At 44.4% G+C, this 23,158-nt stretch overlaps 1 protein-coding gene across 1 annotated transcript in view; it reads left to right on the forward strand.

Annotated features, from left to right (window-relative positions):
- Positions 1–23,158, forward strand: part of LOC135196654 (DNA helicase MCM8-like) — a 43,323-nt gene that overhangs the window by 14,165 nt on the left and 6,000 nt on the right. Inside the window, exons 5-7 of the mRNA XM_064223490.1 lie at positions 3,502–3,714; positions 3,890–4,035; positions 7,368–7,590. Of these exons, the coding sequence (XP_064079560.1) occupies positions 3,502–3,714; positions 3,890–4,035; positions 7,368–7,590 (582 nt within the window). The remainder of the gene's footprint in view (positions 1–3,501; positions 3,715–3,889; positions 4,036–7,367; positions 7,591–23,158) is intronic.

Consider the following 23,158-nt stretch of genomic DNA (forward strand, 5'->3'; position numbering starts at 1 on the left):
GAAAGTACCTTTGCTTTATCCTCAAGGGGACGGTGTTCCAATTCAGGGCACTTTGTTCCGGCCTCTTGACTGCTCCCCAGGTGTTCACGTGAGTGTACACTCTCGTTTCAGCTTGGGCCCATTTGGCAGGATACGTCTCTTGAGTTATCTCGAAGATTGGTTAGTCATGGGAGCTCCTGCTCACAGTTGCTACAGGACAGGGATCATCTCCTCAGATTTTGTTGCTATCTTGGGTTCATGATAAATTTCGAGAAGTCAGATCTCATTCCCAGGCAGAGGATAAAGCTGGGCCTGCTGATCAATACAGTAGCGGCATGAGTCTTCCCCGCGGACTCGCATATCAGCAGGTTCAAGAAGACAGCACAGCTGTTCCTATCTCATCAGGAGCAGCCAGCTCAGCACCTATGGTCCTTGGAGAAGCTGGCCCCTCATGGGCAGCTTCACCTTCGGTCTCTTCAGTGAAGGCTGAAGGAGTTTTGGTCACAGGTTGAGACCCTTAATCCTTTTTTCATCCCTCTCGGAGGAAGTGAGAGAGGATTTAGCCCGGTGGCTCGACGATAGGAACCTCTTAATAGGTGTGGAGTTGCACACTCCCCTTCTGAGCATGCTTCTGTTCTCAAGCATCAACCGAAGGGTGGGGCACACACACCTGGAGGAGTTGCTGACTACTGGAGTGTGGAGCCTTCACAAGCACCTTCACATCAACATCCTGGAACTCAAGGCGGCCTTCCTAGCCCTCCAGGAATTCCAGGATCGAGTGATGGGACACTGTGGTGTTGATGAGTGATAACACCATGGTAGTGGCATATGTCAACAAGCAGGGGGGTCTCATGTGTTTCCTGCTTCACCAGTTGGCAGTGCAGGTACACAAGTGGGGCAGTAGATCATTGGTAGAGCTGTTAGCCAGGTACATTCCAGGCAAGAGGAATGTAGTGGTAGACAAGCTCAGCCGCCAGAATCAGGTGATAGGGACAGAGTAGTCTCTTCATACAGATGGGGCGGAAAAGTTGTTGAACCTATGAGGGCGTCCAGTTGTGGACTTGTTCGCCACCCAGCAGAACAGGAAGCTACAGGTTTTCTGTTCCATTGTGCCGGACCCATGGAAAGCTGCAGAGGGTGTGTTCCAACTCCCCTGGGACAACCTCGATATGTACGCCTTTCCTCCATTCTGTCTGATTCGCAAGGTGATCAGCAGGGCGCTGGTCACTTCGAATCTTTGGATGATTCTGGTGGCTCCTGGCCATTTGGTACCCCAACCTGCTAGCTCTTTTCTCATAGGCACTGAGGGAAATTCCTCCCTGGCACAACCTTCTATGTCAACTGCTCATAGAGCAGTACCACTTGGCAGTGCAGTCCCTGTGTCTTCACAGCTGGCGGTTATCCACCATCTCTTGTGAGCGAGAGGCTTTTCTCGTCAAGCAGCAACAGAGATAGCAGGATACCTCAGACAGTCATCTGCAGCAGTATACTACCAAGGAAAGTGGGCTGTCTTCTGTGGCTGGTGTCATAAACTGGGTTTCTCTCCTGTCAGAGCTACTCTTCAGCAGGGCATGAACTTCCTAGTCTCTCTTTGCCAAGAGAAGCTCCTCTCTGTCTCTGCAATTAAAGGATACAGGTCTACCTTGGGCCTAGTCTTAAAACTGAGAGTCAATAGATATTTCTTCCTCTCAAGAAATATCTCTGCTGATTAGGAGCTTCAAGAGGCCTTGCCCACCCAAGGAACTCAGACCTCCTGAGTGGGATGTGACTCTCGTACTAAGGAGTTTGGCTTATCCACCTTACGAGCCTTTACAAGAGTCATCAGACGGGGATCTGACACTCAAGACTCCTTCTGCATGTCCTGGCATCGGCAAAGAGAGTTTGAGAAATTCACAGTCTTTCCTTCAGTGTGAAACACTCGAGAGGATGGAAATTGGTTATAGTACTCTATTTCGTCCCGGATTTCATAGTGAAGACTCAGAACCCTTGGGTCCCTGATGCTGGATTTGCGTCCTTTACGATCCCCTCCTTAGAGGACTTTTGTGGTAATGACCCAGATGAGATGCTGCTTTGTCCAGTTAGAGTGCTATGGTGCTTCTGAAGAGGACTCATCATCTCTGGCCCGAGTGTTGACGACTCTTCGTTAGCACCGGGGTGACCAAGAAAAAAGTGTTCAAGAACACTATTTCTTTCTGGCTTCATGAAGTAATCAGGAAAGCGTACTCCGCTAAAGGCAGGTACGACACCGGTACCTTTCGTCTGAGTGCTCACGAAGTCAGAGGTATTGGTCCTTCCCTCACATTCTGCAAGAACCTGTTGGTTCCTCATGTGCTGAAAGCTGGATTATGGTTGAATTAGACCACATTCTTCTCTTTCTACCTTCAGGATATAGCCCGACATTTTCCTTGGGACCTGTGGTGGCTGCTCATCAAGTTGTGTAGCTTACCCAGCTCCTTTAACAGGACAAGGTTGCATCTCACCTTTTGTCTTTGTTACGAATGTGGGTGTGAATGCGAGAGTGACTGGCTCTCCTTCTCCTCCCTTCACTCTACTCTCATCCTTCGGGCAGAGAGTTGCATCCATCACATGCTGGAACTGGCAGCCGATGTAGGTAAAACTATATGCAGAGTAACCTTTCTATATTAGTTGACTAGTTTATAGTGAGGGGGGAGAGGGGGCCTTGACATTAGACAAACCCTTTATATTTGCCTTATTGTCTCCGACATCAAGGGTTCTTGATTGCTTTTTCATTTGAGGCTGCATATATACCTCCCTCATATGAAATGGTCCAGAAGTCTGACCATTGATCATGCAATTCACATACTCATTATCAATCGTTCAGAGGCTTAGTTCTCTTCCTCGCTCTTATGACCAGGAAAGGAACATAAGGTAGCAAGAACACCAGTCTGTTCATAGAAGTTCACTCAGATTCCTCCCTCCAATCAGTGTCTTCCTAATGTACAGGTCTGAGGGTTTGTATAATGTGTAGGAACAAATCACAATTTTTTAAAGAAAATTGTATTTTTTCTAATTATGTATACAAACCTTAGGTCCTTTACATTAAAGCCCACCTCATGCCATCCCTCAATCTGTTTCCTGGACTTAAAGCAAATTGGAATGTTTACGTCAAGTAAGCAAATTGGAATGTTTACGTCCAGTCGGGACGGGACTTTCAACTACTGGACAGTAGCTATCTTGTTTGAAAGTTCAATGTCCAATTTCCAGCTTTCTCGGAAAGTAATTCCTAATGTAAAGGACCATAGGTTTGTATAGTTAGGAAAAAGACAGTTTTACTTAAAAAAAATTGTGATATTTCATGATCTGTCCTAGATTATTACCTCGTGCTGATTTTACATTTATCAGATTCCTTAGAGGAATGTCAAAAGGGTAAGACACTGGAGTATGGAATCTAGTGTGAAAATTATTTCCCTCATAATTTGTGGCTGCAGAAAGCCTTTTAGTATATAACATTGTCTTGTTAATTGTGGTTTTATTTTGAACTTACAAGTTTTATCTTGGCAGGCACTTCTTGAAGCTATGGAGCAGCAGAGTATCAGTATTGCAAAAGCTGGTATTGTGTGTTCTCTTCCTGCTCGGACATCTATTTTAGCAGCAGCAAACCCTGTTGGTGGTCACTACAACAAAGCCAAGACTGTTTCTGAGAACCTCAAAATGAATAGCGCACTTCTATCAAGATTTGACTTGGTTTTTATTCTGTTAGATAAACCAAATGAGGTAAGCAACTGTTTAGATTAGTGGTGTGGGAAAGAGATGCTTTAAATTTCAAACAGTATGTACATAAAAGTATACATGGTAGAAGAGACTCCAAAGATCATATGAAATTGTTAGGTATAATTGATTTTTCTTGCATATTGAAATTTGAAGGTTTATTGTGAATATTTCATTTCAGGAGTTAGATTGTCTGTTGTCAGAGCATGTAATGGCACTCCATAGTAGTACTGGAGAAAAGATACCAAAACCACTAAGTGGCGTAAGAGTACGCCGCGAAGATTTGTTAAATGCTTCGACTGTCATTGATAGAGATACGCCTTTAAGGTAAGTGCTGCCCTTCATTTTCTTTGTTGTACAAAAGTGTTCCTCCCAGAGACAGTGATACCATGATGCTAGTGCTTTTAGTATTAATCAACACTTTTCCTGTACAGTCAACCCCCCATATTCGCATTCTCGAGATCCGCGGACATCTATTGACAGCTTTTTCTTTGGACCATATCTAACCATTATTCACGGGAACTTCACCTATTCGTGGGTTTTTCCTACAATAAATATTCATTAATTATAGTGTATTTTGATGTTATTTTCATGAAAAAATACATTTTTACAATACAAAAGTGCTTTACTGATTTCCCAATATTAATACGTAGTATTGATTAATACTGTATACGTAAGTTTAATAAAAGTTTAATAAGTTTAAATGATATACAATAAAAATAATCTCTCTCTCTCTCTCTCTCTCTCTCTCTCTCTCTCTCTCTCTCTCTCTCTCTCTCTCTCTCTCTCTCTCTCTCTCTCTCTCTCTCTCTCAGAGATGTATGTTTTTTGTATGATAAAAAAATGTTTTACTATTTTTCAAATATTAATACTGTATGGTCCCCAATTATGTGAGAATTTGGTCGATCCATGGCCTCGCAGAATTGGAAATTTGCAGATTTCACATACCTTATGGAAATAATTCCATTAGGGCAAACAGCAACTTACCCAGTCAAACTTTTTTATACTACCCATTTTCAATACTTTCTATGTACTATACTGTAATTTTTTCTAATATGAAATTGTTCTTATGGATAAATAAAACATTAAAAAGGTTTTAATAACTTGAAAAAGTTTAAAATTACACACAGGATGGTGAAAACTCCCACACGTAAACAATGCCACCATTGGGTGCAAGTGTTCTGTACGATACAGTCATTTCCTTTAAAAAACATTTTGAATGGAATTTCCTCTGCCTATCCTCTGCAAAAAACCTTCAAACTCCTCTATCTCATCCTCCGTGAAGAGTTCTTCAGCTGAAGGAAGGCTTTGTGAACCATTCGAGGTTTTGGGGGCTGGCGGATCATGCATGTCTTCACTCCTGTTAGGCCTAACAAACTTGGTTACGAGTGCCTGTCTCAGTTTCTTTGTCCAGCATGTTCACCATGTAATTGTTTTCATATAAATTTATTCTACGATAAAAAAAACTGATGAAAATTCAAAATTCAACATGAAATGACAGTTTCTTGAAAAGTTTTGATCGAACGACACTCTCTCTCTCTCTCTCTCTCTCTCTCTCTCTCTCTCTCTCTCTCTCTCTCTCTCTCTCTCTCTCTCTCTCTCTCTCTCTCTCTCTCTCTCTTTCTAACACATCTGTTAATCACTTTTACTAGTCATTTTCATCAAAACCTATTTCAACAATAGAAAAAAATAAATGATCAGATGCCAAAAGTTAGTCAAAACAAGTTAACCTAGAAAAAAAATTCTTACTTCATGTTCAGCAATGACAGATTTCAAGTTGTTGACTGCTGCCAAAATGGAAGTTGCTCCTTCCTTCGGCTTTAACTTAGGGCAAGCATTTTAGTTTCGAGAAAATATGTCTTCCTCTTTGACTTCTAGGCAGATGCATACATGATGCAGATGATCAGAATACACTTCGCAGATCTGAATAGTAATATGTATGATGGTGATGATGATGATACCGATCATTCATACACACTGCTCTAAGACGTCACAAATGCGTGAGGTGGAGCCTTCCATCTTAGCTAATGGCTGAGCAGAAGCCTTCAGAATACACTTTGCAGATCTGAATAATACCTATGGCAATGATGATGATGATACCAATCATTCAGAATACACTTCGCAGATTTGAATAATGCGTATAACAATGGTGATGATACTGATCATTCATACACACTGCGCTATGACGTCACAAATGCGTGAGGCAGAGCGTTCCGTCATAGCTAAGCATTCCCCCCACCCCTTCTCTCAGATACCAGCAAATCCTCCCCCCCCTCCCCCACCTAAAATATGTACTTGAAAAGACAATAGATTGGTACGTTTTGTGGCGCATGACTTGCAAACTTTGAGCGGCTTTGCAGATACAGAAAATCAATTTTTGAGAACTAGTGACCACATAAAAGGGGAATCGCATAATTCGGGACTGGACTGTATATATTTATGTAAACAGCAATAATATCAATTCATTAAAGAAAACGCTTTAGTAAATTAGTAAGATTCTAGTTTATGTAATCATGTAATTTCTCTCTCTCTCTCTCTCTCTCTCTTCTCTCTCTCTCTCCTCGCTTCTCTCCTTCTCTCTCTCTCGTCTCTCTCTCTCTCTCTCTCTCTCTCTCTCTCTCTCTCTCTCTCTCTCTCTATCTTGCCCCCCACAAGATACGTACGTATGTCATAGTGGTAACTCTCCCCCTCTGTTTTGCCTGAAAGTGTTAGAAGTGTATGTATATCTTTAAGGGTATTACTACATTTTGTAAAATAATAATTTACAGTACTATTTTTAAATAATATTAAGTTTAATGAGATTAAACAATAACAATAAAATATGTCTCTCTTCTTATGTATGTTTATTTGTTTTGTAATATAATAAATAAATGATGTACCTAAAAACTAAATTTCAAATATTAATTGAAGAAATAGTGATTCCCAGTCTTTTTATCCACTTTGAGTAAGGAGGGCAGGGGAGTAAATGACAGTTTGATATATGTATTTCTCTCTCTCTCTCTCTCTCTCTCTCTCTCTCTCTCTCTCTCTCTCTCTCTCTCTCTCTCTCTCTCTCTCTCTCTTTGGTATTGGCTTTACATATATATTTTTAATGGTAAAATGTTTAAGATTTGAAATTATACTAATAATATCATTTCAAAGGTTGATACAGTTATAGGATAGTAATTTAAGGTATATTTGAAGTAGGATGTTATTTAAGGTATACATTTGGTATTTGAACTTTCAAGATAGCCAGTTATAAGCGTTTTTAGAGAAGGTTCTAGGTATTAGCAGGTTTTAACTATTCACGGGTGCTCTGGTTATGCATCCCCCGCAAAAAAGGGGGGTCCACTGTATGTACTTTCATAAGTTAGTAAGAAATTTTTGTTGCCTATATGCTGATGCCTTTTTGTTTGTGAGAATATAATTGTATAATTGTATAGTGCCTCAGGTTTTATCATGTTTAATTTTATTGGTCCTTATATAAGGAGAGAGGCTTGTGTAATATACTTAGCTGGAACTATGCAGTCAATCAACAATTTAAATTTAAATGCATGCCTTTTTTAAAGAAACTGAAAGTGCTTACGACTAGATTATGTTGAAAAATGAAGCTCAGTTTATGGGGAAGACTAAGTTTTTAAACTAATTGCTCTGAACCTTAACTGACTCCTTATTTACAGTGAAAGGCTCAAGTACCAAAGTGAAGAACCACTAGATCCTATCCCTCATCAGCTTCTTCGTAAGTACATTTGCTATGCCAGAAAATATGTCCAGCCACGACTTACCAAAGAAGCTGCAAAAGTCATTCAACAGTTTTATCTTGATCTTCGTCAAAAGCATCAAAATACAAACTCTACTCCAATTACTACTAGACAGTTAGAATCTTTAATTCGTCTTACTGAGGTATTGTTTTATTTTTTGCTATTTTGGAGTAAAGGAGGTGTTCTTATAGCATATTCTTGAAACAAAATGTGTTATGAATTAATTTCTCCTTCATTTATAAATATAAGAATTATTACTTTTATATAAGTAACTTACCAATTAATTAAATAGCTCTAGTTTCTGACTAGTACAACAGTTTAAATACAAAATTCGTGGCAACGCCTCTATCGTTTAATGCAGGTGACAGCAACGCCCACTACCGACAGCACCAAAAACTACTTAGCAGATCATTTAATTTTGTTTCTTTTGTCCTCGATGTAAACATCGGATGTTTGCAGCAGCTTTTTTTATCTTTTCCTGGTTATTTGACCGGATTTTGGTGATGTATCATCTCTGATTTTGAGTAACCTTCAATCCTATAGATTTCAGAATCAGTGTTTTGTTATTTAGTTAATCTTTTTGCAATTGATTAACTACTTCCTTGATTTCCACTTAGTAAGTAGGAAATCTGCTACTAGTGATATAGAAGCAGTTGTTGTCCACTTAGCCTAGCATAGCTGGGCTATAGACTGTTTACCTGAGTAGCAATAACTTAGACAGATTAATGTGAAGAATAAAAGTTAATCAAAGACTGGCTAAAGAAAGGTTGTTTTTTCAGCAAAAGTTAATCAAATACTGGCTAAAGAAAAGTTGTTTTTTCAATGAGTAGCTATGTAATAAGATATGCAAACATTGCATCCACCTTTACTAAGTAGCATACTACGTATCATCTTTGCTGAGTAGTGTAATAATACCGGCAGTCCCTGGTTTTGGGTGGGGGGGGGGGGGGGGAGGGGGGGGGTTTCCCATTCCCAACAGTGTGATGATAACTGAAAATCGGCAATAATAGTGCCGATCCCCACCTATTGGTGCCGATAACAGAGGTTTGTCACTGGGTACCAACGCCGAAAATTCAGTAATCGTCATCGCTAGACAAGCCCCATAAAACCGGATCACTGATAACTGAGGCCACCGATAACTGGGGACTGCCTTAATAACTGCATTCGCTACCACCTTTACTGAATAGGTTAATAAAACATAGACATTGTATTTGCTAACATCTTTGTAGATTACAGTGGCCCCGCGGTTTTACATGTTTCACATTTCCGGGGCCCGCTTTGTCGCAGATTTTTGTGGAACACATTATTCACTTTTCCACGGGGAACTTTCACTAATTTGTGGATTTTTCTTCTGGCAGTATCTCTAAAATTATCACTAATTCACTTTTATTCGTAGAGCAACACTGTGTATTCACTAATTACTGAATTTTTTCATTAAAATATAAGAGAGAGAGAGAAACTGGTTTTTACATCAAGTCTAAGCACAGTATAGTAAATGGAATCTCTTAACTAACAAGGAACAACAAGCATTGTATTCAGTGCTAGCTAATTTTCTATAGTATTTCTAATTCATTACATGTGTTAATGTTTTGGAGTAAACTATGTCCATGTATCCCAACTCCTGTCAATGTTGGATTCAGCTATGTAATTATACTTGGTAAATTACTTATATAAAAATGTCATTATTATTATAATAGGTTTTATATATGCCTACCAAGTACAGGCAGCCCTCGGTTAGCTGCACCGTAAAGCCTACGGCTGCCGCAACCTTCTTTCGGAATACTAGACCAGTTAACAGCATCCTAGACCAGTCAAACGGCGCCGTAATCCTGCAATGGCGCAATTAGTAAAATTATATTTATGTAGTATAGTACTATAGAATTTACTGTACACTAGAACTGTACGGTACATTATAATTTAGTATTATAAATACTGTAAAGTGAAAAAAAGCCTAGCTTTAATCCTTTGGGCGTCTAAGAGTATGTGGAGATATAATAAGTTTTATACAGTGTACAGGTAGGTGGCTGTAGTGTTCAAATTACGATAATCCGATTTTATGAGATCAAATTACAATAGCCTAACTTTATCCCATCTTCTAGTTAAATAAGTTCAAAAACAGCAAAAGAGAATGATGAAAGTATGGTTTGAACTTATACTCATTGCGTAAACGTGTAAAGCCATGAACAACCGAACAAGAAACAACTTTTTTTTCTTCTAAGTACAACCGAATTGGATAACAACCTCCGTTTGGCTTGTATTGCAATCATCGTACTATATTTCACTATTGCCGTAATTGTTATAAATGACGTTATGTAGAATAGGACTGAGATATCTTAATGTAATAACTTTATTCGCTATAGATCAAAGATCAATCGGGAAATATAATGTTAAATTTAAACCTAGTTATAGCTGAAGCTGAGAAAACTGTTCAAGCTGCTGTTAATAACCATTATCATGGATTGGCAACAAGGATAAAACTCCAGTAAAGGTATGCCATCAAACACAACCGTAGATAAAATTGAGATAAAATAATTTTAATCAAAACTACTGTGCTTGAAAGAGCACATTTTACTGTTGGTTTCACGCTGATATAAGATAAATAACATAAAGTTTGTATTACAATGATATAAAGGAAAATTGCAAACGGAATCACGTAATTTTTGTACTCAAAACATGCCACCAACGTAATCTGTTAACGAAAAAAAAATGATATTGTTATGATACAATAAAGTTTCATACATAGGTACTTACCTGGCAGATATATACATAGCTAAGACTCCGTCGTCCCCGACAGAAATTCAAATTTCGCGCCACTCGCTACAGGTAGGTCAGGTGATCTACCGGCCTGCCCTGGGCGGCAGGACTAGGAACCATTCCCGTTTTCTATCATATTTTTTCTCTTCCACCTATCTCCTTACGGGGAGGCTGGGTGGGCCCTAATCGTATATATCTGCCAGGTAAGTATGTATGAAACTTTATTGTATCATAACAATATCATTTTCATACAATCAACTTACCTGTCAGATATATACATAGCTGATTGGCACCCTTCGGTGGAGGGTAAGAGACAGCTACTTCTGGAATAGACAGGTAAACAACATATGTTGTAGGTATAAATAAAACCTTGGTTCCTACCTGATAGGTGGTAGACTTCGTGGGTGTTTGCCCCGTAGTCTGCATCACCTCAAGAAACTTTAGCGAGATATGTGATCTATGGCCAAGAATTCTTGTGGGTCTGCCGAAGGGGTCTTATCCACTTACTTGGCAGAGCCTGAAAGGACTTTGTCAATGGGTGCTGATCCACTTATATGACAACACACCTTATTAAGGAGCACACAACCAATCCCGACCACCTGATCCTAACCACCATGTTAGTATTAAAAAATTGCTCCGAGTTATCCCCAAACTCTTCAAAACAACCATAACTCAAACCAAAATGCACACGCACACAATAATTTTCAAAAAAATATTTATGATACTCATCTAATAAAAGATATCACAAGAGTTCCTTACTGAACGAAAGTGACTGGCCGCCTGTGCGGCACCTGCACCTGTTCAGCAGAAAGTCTAGAACATATCTATTAGACTTATGTATTATTTAAGGATTGGTGTTAGCTCCTGTACCCAGGATTGTGCCCGCAGACACGAAAGGACCTAAAGAAAAACATTTTTCGTAGGTCACACGAACGTCCTTCAAATAGTGAGAAGCAAACACTGAATTACATCTCCAATATGTCGCTTCCAAGATATTCTTTAGTGACGTATTTCTCTGAAAAGAGAGAGACGTAGCCACTGCTCTCACTTCATGAGCTCTTACTCTCAGGAGTTTGAAAGAATCATCCGTGCAAGCCTTATGAGCGTCCGTAATGACGTTCCTGACAAAAAAGGCTAAAGCATTCTTAGACATAGGTCTTGATGGATCCTTCACCGAGCACCAGAGACCTTGTCTAGAACCTCCCAACTGTTTCTTTTTCTGCATGTAAACTTTTAAAGCCCTTAACTGGCAAAGAGACCTCTCCGATTCCCTGCCGACGAGACCCACCCGATAAGCCTTTTACTTCGAAGTTTCTCGGCCAGGGATTCGAAGGATTTTCATTCTTCGCCAAGAATAATTCTTTGAATGAACAGATGGCTGAATCTAGATTGAAACCCACTTTATCACTAAGGGCGTGCAGCTCACTAACTCTTTTAGCCGTCGCCAGTGACAAAAGAAACAAACATTTTCTCGTTAGGTCAAGAAACGAGGCCAAATGCAGAGGTTCAAATCTCGCTGAGGACAAGAACTTCAGTACCACGTCGAGATTCCAGTTAGGGGGAGAAGTAATCTTAGACTTCCTGGTCTCAAAAGATCTAATCAGATCATGTAGATCTCTATCATTTCCCAGATCTAGGCCTCATTCCTAAGACGGCCGAAAGCATACTCCTATAGCCCTTTATCGTGGTGGCTCGGAGAGACGAGATTCCTCTCTCAAAAATAACAGAAAATCAGCGATTTCTGTTACAGAGGTACTGGAGGAGGACAACTTCTTCGACTTGCACCACCTTCTAAAAACTTCCCACTTCGATTGGTAAACTCGGGTAGTGGAAGTTCTCCGGGCTCTAGCGATCGAGCTTGCTGCTTTGCGAGAAAAGCCTCTCGCTCTGACAAGATCTTTTCGATGAGTCGAAAGGCAGTCAGAGCGAGAGCGGGGAGGTTTTGAATGAAACCTCTCGAAGTGTGGTTGTCTGAGAAGATCCTTCCTTTGTGGGAGGGATCATGGGGAAGTCTACCACCCACTCCAGCACCTCCGTGAACCACTCTTGAGCTGGCCAAAAGGGGGCTATCAGGGTCATTTTCGTCCCCTTTGATGTCACAAACTTCCTGAGCACTTGCCCCAGAATCTTGAATGGGGGAAATGCGTAAACGTCTACATGAGACCAATCTAGCAGGAAGGCGTCTACTGTTAGAGCTCTGGGGTCTTCTACTACTGAGCAAAAGATTTCCAGTCTTTTTGAGAGGAACGTGGCAAAGAGGTCGACATGAGGAGTCCCCCAAAGAGACCAGAGATTCCGACAAACTTCTGAGTGGAGGGTCCATTCGGTATGAAGGACCTGGTTCCTCCTGCTCAGCCTGTCTGCTCTCACGTTCCTTACTCCTTGAACAAACCTCGTCAAAAGAGAGATGTTCCTTTGAGATGTCCACAACAGCAGGTCTCTTGCGAGCTCGTATAGGGCATACGAGTGTGTACCTCCTTGCTTTCAAATGTATGCATTCACTTGGACTATCTTGTTCCTCACTAAAGGTTCGAAGCTCTTTAGGGCCAGGTGTACGGCAAACAGCTCTTTGCAGTTTATGTGCCAGGACACTTGAAGAGCATTCCAAGTGCCTGACACCTCTCTCTTTCCCAAGGTTGCTCCCCAACCTTTTTCCGACGCGTCGGAAAACAATACAAGGTTTGGGTTCTGCGTTTCTAGGGAAGTACCCTTGTTTTCCTTCAGTGGGAGTAACCACCATTCTAAGTGGCGCTTCATCCAAACTGGAATGGGAAAACTGTCCGAGAGAAGTCCTGTCTTCATGTTCCACGATCTTTTGAGGAAGAACTGAAGCGGACGGAGATGAAGTCTTCTAGAGGAAAGAAACTGTTCGAGCGAGGAAAGAGTCCCTAATAGGCTCAACCATTCCCTCGCCGAAGTACGTTCCTTCCCTAAGAAGAGAGAGACTTTCTCTAAGCCTCTCGTTAGTCTCTCTTGAGAAGGAAATACTCGAAAACCCCGAGAATCCATCCGAATCCCCAGATAGACCAAGTTCTGGCTGGGGATCAGTTGGGACTTCTCGAGGTTCATGAGCAATCCTAAGGTCTTTATCAGGTTTAGTGTCACAGCAAGGTCCTCCAAACACTGTCTCTGACTTTGCTCTGATGAGCCAGTCGTCTAGGTACAGAGATATAAACTGATTCCTTTCAGGTGAAGCCATCTCGCCACATTTTTCATAAGGCTCGTGAAGACCTGAGGAGCCGTAGAAAGGCCGAAACACAAGGCTCTGAATTGGAAGATCCTTCCCCCCGTCATGAAACGGAGGTACTTCTTCGACGAAGGATGAATCGGGACGTGAAAATAGGCATCCTGGAGATCCAGAGACACCATCCAATCCCCTTGGCGAAGAGCCGCAAGGACTGATGCAGAAGTCTCCATGGAGAACTTCTGTTTCTGAACAAACTTGTTCAGAGCGCTGACATCTAGAACTGGTCTCCAGCCCCCCGAGGCTTTCGCAACCAAGAAAAGACGATTGTAAAACCCTGGGGAGCTTTGATCCAGCACTAGCTCTATTGCTCTCTTGTCCCACATTTGATCCACCATTTGTTGAAGAGTATCTTTCAACACAGGGTCCTTGTAATTGGCGGACAATTCCCGCGGAGTTGACGTCAGGGGAGGATTGTCCAGGAAAGGAATGAGGTATCCTTTCTGTAGAACAGACATTGACCAAGCGTCTGTATCTATGAGAGTCCAGGCTTCCGCAAATCCCCGGAGCCTGGCACCTACTGGTGTTTGGAGGAGCGTCACTTCACTTTCCCCTTTTAAAGGGACGGAAAGAAGCTCTACCTCTCTTCTCAGTCGCTTTCCTTTTAGCGGGAGCTCTAGAGGGAGGACCTCCTCGAAAGGGCTGAAGAGGCGTAGAAACACCTTTCTTGTCTCCCACCATCACTGGTCTCTTCTTCCTGGACGATTGAATGAGAAGATCCTGTGTCGCTTTCTCCGTCAGAGAACGGGAAATGTCCCTCACCAACTGCGAAGGGAACAGAAAGTCAGACCTGGGAGCGAATAACAAGGCTGCCCTTTGCGAATGAGAAACTGCTTTTGTCAAAAAAGCGCTAAAAACAGATCTCTTCTTCAAGAGACCGGCTCCAAATAAGGAAGAGACTTCCCCTGAGCCGTCCTGTACCGCCTTCCGTCAATTGCCATGAACAATATTGCATGGAGTACGTCAGGATCGAGTCCTTCCGAGGCATGGGCCTTCTTGGACATCACCCCAAGGGACCAATCTAGGAAGTTGAAGACTTCCAAAATGTGAAAAAGTCCCTTGAGGAGATGATCCAACTCCGAAAGACCCCAAGTTATTTTAGCCGTATGAAGGCTATGTCTCCTGGATGCGTCTACCAGACTGGAAAAGTCAGCTTCAGCCGAAGCTGGAGAGTGAGCCCCATATTCTCCTCAGTCTGGTACCAAATACCTCTCTTGCCCGTAAGTCTAGCGGGAGGCATGAGAACACCGTTCTGACTAGCTCCTTTTTGGTTAGCATCCAGCTATCCAGCGACTGAAGAGCTCTCTTCATAGAAATCGTCGGCCTCATCTTCAGAAAAGCCGATGACTTCGGTGTCTTGGAGCATGAAAAAACAAAGTGAGCGAGGAGAAGGAGGAGCGGCAGGGATCAAGGTCATCTCCGTATTCCTGAAGAAGGAGAGCTGTCAAAACTTTATAGTTAGACAGCCCTTCTCTGCCATGAGTCTCGTCTTCTGAGTCCTCTTCCAATAATATAGGATCAGAAGGAGAAATCAATCTCGTTCTGGGTCTTCCTGCCCAATAACTCTCTCTGCGGGAGACAAACTCCTAATAGGAGAGGGGCTAAGAGCATGTACAGAGCCTCTGCAATAAATCAGACGTCTCGCCGCCTGGTTAGCTCCTCGCGCTTGGCTGGCGCCTCGCGCCTGGCTGACTCCTCGCGCCTGGCTGGCGCCTCGCGCCTGACTGATGCCTCGCGCCTCTCTAAAATCTCGCGCCTGGCTGACGCCTCGCGCCCTGGCTGGCGCCTCGCGCCTTTCTGGTGCTATATCCTTGTATGGATGACGCTTGTCTGGTGCCTCGCGCCTGGCTGAATCCTCGCGCTCGGCTGACGCTGCTGGCTTGGCAGACGTATCACGTCTGGTTACATCCTCGCGCCTGTAAAGTGTTTCGCGCTTATCTGGCGCTTGAATCCTATAAGACGCTTCTCGTCTGGAGGAAACCTCGCGCTTGACTGGCGCCTCGCGCTTGTCTGGCGCTTCAAAATCGTCAAATGAGTCTCTATCAGAAAGAGATCTTCCACAAACGCCTCACGTCCCACAGGAGCCTCACTCCTGGCGGGAGAAGGAAGACGAGACTTCTTGACAGGAAGCCTCACGTCTTTTCTACGAGGAGGATCCTTCGAAAGGACTCCTACCAAGGCGGATAACTGTTCTTGCACAGCCAAAATGATCCTCTTGGAAGCTTCTCCGGCGTCTTCTTGAACGGGAGAGGGAGACCTCGAAGGAGTTTTGTCCAAGCCAGGGGACGTCAAAACCCTCTTAGCCTTCTTGATCGAGGGAGGCGCTTCTTCCGAAAAGCGTTCGGGGCTTGAATCCAACATAGGTTCTTTCCAGTGCCTTTTCAGGGGCCTGGAAAAGGTCCAGGAAATCCTTCCACCCTCGTTGGAGAGGGAGAGGCGGACGAAGAGAAGCACTCTCTGAGGACACTTTTCCTATAGCGGTCCTGAGCAGTCTGTCTAATTACAGAGCCTGCTGAAGGGACGCCTGACCGGGGGGAATTCTCCACAACCTCCGTACGGCTTTCGACTTTCCTTCTCCTCTGGGCTTGGGAGCTTGGAAGAGGTCTAGGCCTGGGAGCGTCGCAGAGAGGACTGGTCAGACGCCCCCCTCCACAACACTGGGGGCACTCACTTCACTAAAATAGTCACTTTCACAATCCTTACCTTTCATGGCAGCCATTTTGGATTTCATCCTGTGAAGAGTAGCTTTCAGTTGAGCAATTTCCGAGGCCGAATCTGAATGTAAAGCCAGTGAGGGTCCTGATACAGAATTAGAATCAAATGCATAGTTAAGAGAAGAGTTAGAATCATTAAAAGGCTCAATAGGCCTTGTACTACCCGCACCCTTAGATGCCGCCCTTCTGACTCTATCCCTCTCTAACTTCTTCAAGTAAGAAGTTAGAGTCTTCCATTCCTCAACATTCAACCTCTCACATTCATGACAGGTGTTAGAAATAGAACAGTCAAAACCTCTACATTTGCGGCATACAGTGTGAGGATCAACCGAAGCCTTCGGTATCCTCACCTTGCAGCCTACATTCACACACACTCTCACACAACCACTTGAATCAGACATTCTTGAAGAAAAATCAAAAGCAAGTCCAAATCCAGTCCACAGTAGCGAATGCCAAAACAACGATCCAGGTACGTCACCAAAAGTCCACAAAAAGATGATCAATTGTCTAGAAAAGCGAATTCCAGTCAGGAGGTGGCAGCAACGATGTTGATACCACCGGCGACAGAAAAAATATGATAGAAAACGGGAATGGTTCCTAGTCCTGCCGCCCAGGGCAGGCCGGTAGATCACCTGACCTACCTGTAGCGAGTGGCGCGAAATTTGAATTTCTGTCGGGGACGACGGAGTCTTAGCTATGTATATATCTGACAAGTAAGTTGATTGTATGAAAAAACAATTTAGTTCACAATCACAATGAGGCGTATTCAAGTCATATTTCCACCTAAAAGTACGTCATATAAGAAAAATGACATTGTCTCATATAAGTCAAGTATATCTAGATATCCGTTTATGCTAACTAGAAGCAAGAAAATTCACTCAGAATTGCTTTAAATATGGCGAAACAAACTCGTATTCGCCATCAGCTGATTTCCAAACCAGAACATTGGCCGCTCCGCGGAATACTGGCTTAGACTTAGTGTAGTATTTTATTATACAATAATGAGAATACATACAATATTATTGGATACAGTGAAGTAATGTATAACTTTTTAAAATATTTTTGGAAAAGATGCATATTTACTTTTTCTTCTGTGCTTATCTTAATTTTCGTCACTATGCCAACAATGTAGCACCGGCATCTTGAGCTCGTACGGTCGTAACCTCAATTTTTTGCTCGAGTAACAAAGCAAAAAATCGAACGAGTTGCATAGTTATATTTTGTACTTCTATCCCATGGAAAAACAAACAAATTGCAGTGTTGCAAAATTGAATGTATACGCAAGTTTTGTCTTTTAAAATCAATTTATACAACAATTGTAAATATAATTTGTTATAAAAACGTGATTCAATGATATAAATTAAAATGTTATTATTCAAGCACGACTGAACAACCTATTGTCCTCATCATGTGAAGGGCTGTACAAAGACTTCAAATGGACATGCGTACTGCCACTGTATTATATTTGATGGACATGCGTACTGCCACTGTATTATATTTATGTACAAAAATTTTTAAAAATACTGTTATACATTTTTCATACACATTTTAAACATAAATGCATGAAAACTTATAACAAAAAGCTGAAGTTTCATTAACAAAATGACTTATAATTAGCTCCCAAATTAATAAAATATAACCACGTGAAGTCTTTGTAAAAGCATTTTTCGGAACAGTGGTGGACAAGAACGAACATGAAAAAACATCCTCTGATAACATGGAGGGCAGTTACAAAAGCTGCCTTAATTTGTATCATATTTATGTACAAAAATAAAAATACCCTATACGTAATATATTTTCATACACATTTTAAACATAAAAGCATGAACATTTATAAAATTGACACCAATTGCTAAATTTGCACATTTTTTAGCTCGATATTTTCGGAAGAGCGGCAGGCGGCGGCTCACAGAACGAACATGAAAAAACATCCTCTATTAACGTAAAGAGCAGTTTCAAAAGTTGCCTTTGTATCATATTTCTGTGCAGAAATAAAAATACCCTATACGTAATACATTTTCATACACATTTTAAAGATAAAAGCATGAACATTTATAAATCGACACATCCATAGCTAAATTTGCACTTATTTAACTCTATATTTTTGGAATAGAACAGCATCAGAGGCATATATTTTGCCCTAATACCTATGTAATAACTCAATAAAATTTTTTAATAACATTTGCATAACCTTTATGGTCTAAACGGTATTTCTACAAATGTATGTACTCATTAGACATAATGGCGCTAGCGGTGCTGTTGACCAAAAATTGTGCCGTAAAAATACCTTAAAATACCTTATTTTTTCAATGAATATTTTTGACGACAGCCGTAAAACTGATTCGCCGCTAAGCGATTGCGCCGTTAATCGCAGGCCGCCTGCAATTACATGATTGGAGCCCTCCCTCTTCCTCTTTGATGGACATAATCATAAAGGGAATTGGGTTATCTGCTAAGTCATTCCTGGTGTTGCCAGTAGTGGATGGTGCTGTCACCTGCACTAAACAATTGAAGTGTTGCCATGGATTTTGAATTTAAGCTGTCATTGTAATTGGAAACATAGCTATGTAATTACTTAGTAAGTATATATAAAACCTCATTTTATGATAAAAATGTAATTTTAGCATGCAAAAAATGTACACTAATACCCTTATATATGTAAAAACACCAAAGGAAAGAGAAGAGCATTGACAGAAAAATCTTGGTGAAAATAACAAATTGGTCAGAGACAAAATGATAAGAGCAGATTTACAATATATACACTGATACACAGCAGTTGAGAAACAAATAAATAACCAAGGCTATGTTGTGTGGAGCTGCTTCTCTTGAACTTGAGAGACTAAAGTCTGACTGCTGTTTGTTGACTTCAACAGCTTTATAATACAGAAAATGAAAAGAGGTGAGATAAGGATGCTTATTTGTTCCGATACGTAATACAAACCCTCGGTCCTTTAACAATAGGAAGGTAACTAGCGGCAGCTGGGACGGTCGTAAGCTTCGAACAAGGGGAGAACGGTAGTTAACTGCTTGTCCGATCGTGCGCGCGCCCGCGCGCCCGGAGAGGTGAAGAATCACTTTTGCTTTCGGCCGCGGGTGTGAAGGACGTGTTCGTCATCGCTCTCTGCCCGTTTCATCGTCGTATGCTTTGTTTATATTGTGTTTTCTACTAATGGTTTGTTTGATCTTGAAAATGAAACTGTAAGTACACTGTTTTCATTTTCATTACTTAATTATGAATCAACATGGAGCTATCGCCGTAGAGGCGGCGATTTCCGCTCTTTTCATGAAATTTAATTTAATTATGTCTCGGTGCCGAGGGCGGGCGCACTCGCGCCGAGTCATGTATTTTGGGCGAAAGTGTGTAATTGAAAGATGTAAATACTCTTTTTCATTATACTTTTTGCCCTGTGCGTTCGTTGCCGAGAGCTTGATTGCGCTCGGCACGAGCCTCTTATTTTGTATGAATAGAATGCAATGAAAGTGGATTCGCAATGCAGTTATCTTTTCATTTTCATTTATTAATTGCATCAAATTTAATTTTGGATCAATTTCCGCTCTTACCCGGGAATTAATCCTTACGATTTATTGCTGTGAAAGTGAAAATCGCACGTGCAGTATGTTCATTTTCATTTATAATTATGATAGCATCATATTCATTATGGATCAAGTTTCCGCTCTTACCCGGGAATTGATCTTTCCCCCTTTAGGTTCTATGAAGGTGAATCGCAAGTGCAGTATTCTGTTTCATTTTCATATACTTTTTTTTCACTGCTGTTGCGGGGGTAGGGAAGCGAAGGTCTGCCAGGAAGTCGTCGGAAAGCTCTCCGCGACTCCCTTGGTATCCGATTCTTCGTCTTCTTTCCTGCCCCCCGTCTGGAGCCCCTTTTCCAAAAAGGTCGGGGTGGGGCTTTTTTTTTATTTTCGGGTTATTTGTAGGGGTTGGGGTCCTTCGTCCTTTCCGTTCGGGGTGGGGCATGTCTCTCCCCCCGAGGCGTGAGGGAACCCCCTTCTGATTACTAATCTGTCTGTGCTACCGCAGGTGCTACATCCGTGGGAGACGACCTTGGACAGGTATGGGCCACTGCGGCTGCAGGGCGTGCCTAGCATCCACAAATCTGCTGCAGCGTCTAGCGAGGTCTGGGGCGGTGACCTTGGAGCGGTCTCCACTACAACCTTCACGGCCGCTTATGCTGCTTCCCCCCCGCTGGTCTACACTCCCCCATGCTGTGTCGGTGACGCCGTCTGCCGCTTCTAGGGCCGGTCGCCGCCGTACCGAGGAGGGGTATGCCGCCGCCGCCTGTGTTTTCTTCGTGTTCCCTGCCCCAGACTTCCGCTGTTCCAGCAGCTCGCCCTGGACCGGCCGCCAGTACCAGCTTCCCGCTGGCTGCCGATGATTCTACGAGGCGATGGCGGGCTGGCCTGCCGTACCTGTCGCTGATGTGGTTCCCGCTACTGGCTTGGCTGTCCCTTCTGTGTTTACCGCTGCTGCTGTTCCTGCCCATGGTGTGTCTTCCCCAGTCCCAGGTCCTTCCGGACAGTGCAGTCGGGCCGTGTTGCTTCAGCAATAGGCCCGACTCCGGCCTGGATGGAGGACCTGACGACTGTCCTGCGTGAGCTGACGAAGAAGAGGAAGGTGTCATCTTCGTCTTCGTCTGCTGCTGCCTCTTCCCCTTCGACTTCTAAGGCCCCCCATAAGCCGAAGAAGAAGAAGGCTGCCCTCTCCCCCCTAAGAAGTCTCCTTCGGGAACTTCTAAGGGGACCCGTCCCACCTCGGTGGGACGGGGGGTCCTTCTGCTGGTCCTCCTGCTCCTTCGGGAGCGGGGGGGCCCGTCTCCCCTTCCGTAAGGAAGAGATAGACGGGGACACCGAGGAGTATCGGTTAGCTCTGGTACTTCCTCGCCTGGTGCTAGCGGCGATGCCGCTACGCCAGGTTTCCGGCTCGGTCTCTCGTTCGCGGGAGATCCCGAGTGTACGCTCTCCCTCGGGAGACCGTGCAGCCAAAGTTTCGGCGCCAGAGTTCGCTCGGCGCCAAGACCACCCGGCACGGAGCAGAAGGCTGGCGAGACCGCTCAGGTGACTCTCGCCAGGCCCAGCGGCGCTCTCGCAGCGACCAGCTGGTAACCGGGTTTTCCCCCTAAGAAGACTCCTTCGGGAACTTCGAAGGGCTCGTCACACTCCGGTGTGACGGGGGGGTTCTTCTGCTGGTCCTCCTGTTCCTTCGGGAACAACGGGGCCCGTCTCCCCTTCTGAGAAGAAGAAGAAGACGGGGACCAAGGGGTGTGCTGGCTACCGCTGGTACACCCTCGCCTGGTCTTGGCAGCTCTGCTGCTAAGCCAGGTACCGGCTCGGTTTCTCGTCCGCGAGAAGTTCCGAGTGTACGGTCTCCTTCGGGTGACCGTGCAGCCCCCAAAGTTAAGACGCCTGAGTTCGCTCAGCGTCATGACCGAGGCACGGAGCAGAAAGACTGTCGAGAGCCGCTCAGGTGACTCTCGCCAGGCCAGCGGCCACTCTCGCAGCGACCAGCCGGTACCTCGGGTGGACGTGACGGTCTCTGACCGGCCACGGGTTGAGGCTGGGAAGAGGTCCCCCCAGGTCCCCTCGACCGACGGTACCAGCCTCGGCTGGTACCAGCGGTTTGACGTGCCGCGAGGACGTTCACCGGTACGGTCTCACCGCGAAAGTGAGCTCTGCAGGTCACCTGACCGCCGCTCCCACAGGGACGCGTGGGCGGATACAATGACCAGCAGCAGCTCGTCTGACGACAGCTAGGGACCGGGGTCGACGTGCTCAGTCGAGCCGCTCGCCACAGGTGTGAGCGGCACGGCCAGGCCTGCAGATCGATCCCCACCGCGGGTTGGTGATCGGCTGCAGCCCCCACGTACGCTGGTCCTGCCAGCGAGGGGGCGGGGGGGGGGGGGGGGGGGCGGGGGGGGGGTGGGGGGGGGGGGGGGGGGGGGGGGAGCGTCAGGTCTGTCTCTCCACTACCTTCAACTTCCTCGGGCTACACCGGGAAGAGCGAGGTAGCCTAGGAGTGATAGTGAGAGGTGCGCCGCTCACGATCCCGTCACGACGCCGCACGTGCCACGTATGGTCTTAGGACCAACCAGGACGTACGCGCAAGTGATTGGAGGCGACCGTCAGGGGGGGGAGGGGGGGGAGGGGGTAGCGTCAGTTCTGTCTCTCCGATACCTTCAACTTCCTCGGCATACGCCAGGAAGAGAGAGGTATATAGGAGTGATCGTGAGAGATGCGCCGCTCACGATCCCGTCACGACGCCGCACGTGCCAGGTATGGTCTTAGGACCAGCCAGGACGTACGCGCAAGTGATTGGAGGCAACCGTCAGGGATCTGTTTGCTGTCCTTCTTCTGAAGGAGGAGGGTCTTGGGAGCTGCTCTTGTTGGAGGGACTGGATGGTCCACTCCTCAAGACGCTGTAACTTCCGAGATTCAGAGTAACTTTGCCCAGGTATTCATTGCACTGATTCGTCAGCACAACGACCTGGGGGAAGGATCGCCGCTCCCACCAGCAGAGCCCATGTCTCTGCTCGAGTCGTTTTTGGGGCCCGAGAGGGGAACCCAAACCAAACCGACGGTGGGTTTGCCGCGATCGGAGCTTGCCGATTCTGTCTTGAACCAGAGTCTCTCGTCTCCGGACAAGAAGGCTCTCTCAGTTCTGGCCGGTCGATCAAGCTACTTCCACCTCCTCTACTGCGACAGCGCGCTTCTACGTGTCTTCGGACACCGTATTTAAATACTCCTTCGGTCCTCCTGAGAGGTTTCGACCTCGACGAGGACTGGAATGAGTCGAGGAGGACGGTATCGGCTCTCTCCTGTCAGGTGTCAATCAGCCCCACCCAGACGACGTCACAGTGGCGGCAGACCCTTACCTACAGTGAGAGTTCGTAACCCTCCTCGGGAAAACGTTTCTCCTGACGATACGTTTTTACCCAGACTCTGAGAGGCCATCGCCGCAAGGCGATGGCTGCTCCTATCTTCTC

This window comes from Macrobrachium nipponense, chromosome 18 (genome assembly GCF_015104395.2).
Source record: "Macrobrachium nipponense isolate FS-2020 chromosome 18, ASM1510439v2, whole genome shotgun sequence".
Lineage (NCBI taxonomy): Eukaryota > Metazoa > Arthropoda > Malacostraca > Decapoda > Palaemonidae > Macrobrachium > Macrobrachium nipponense.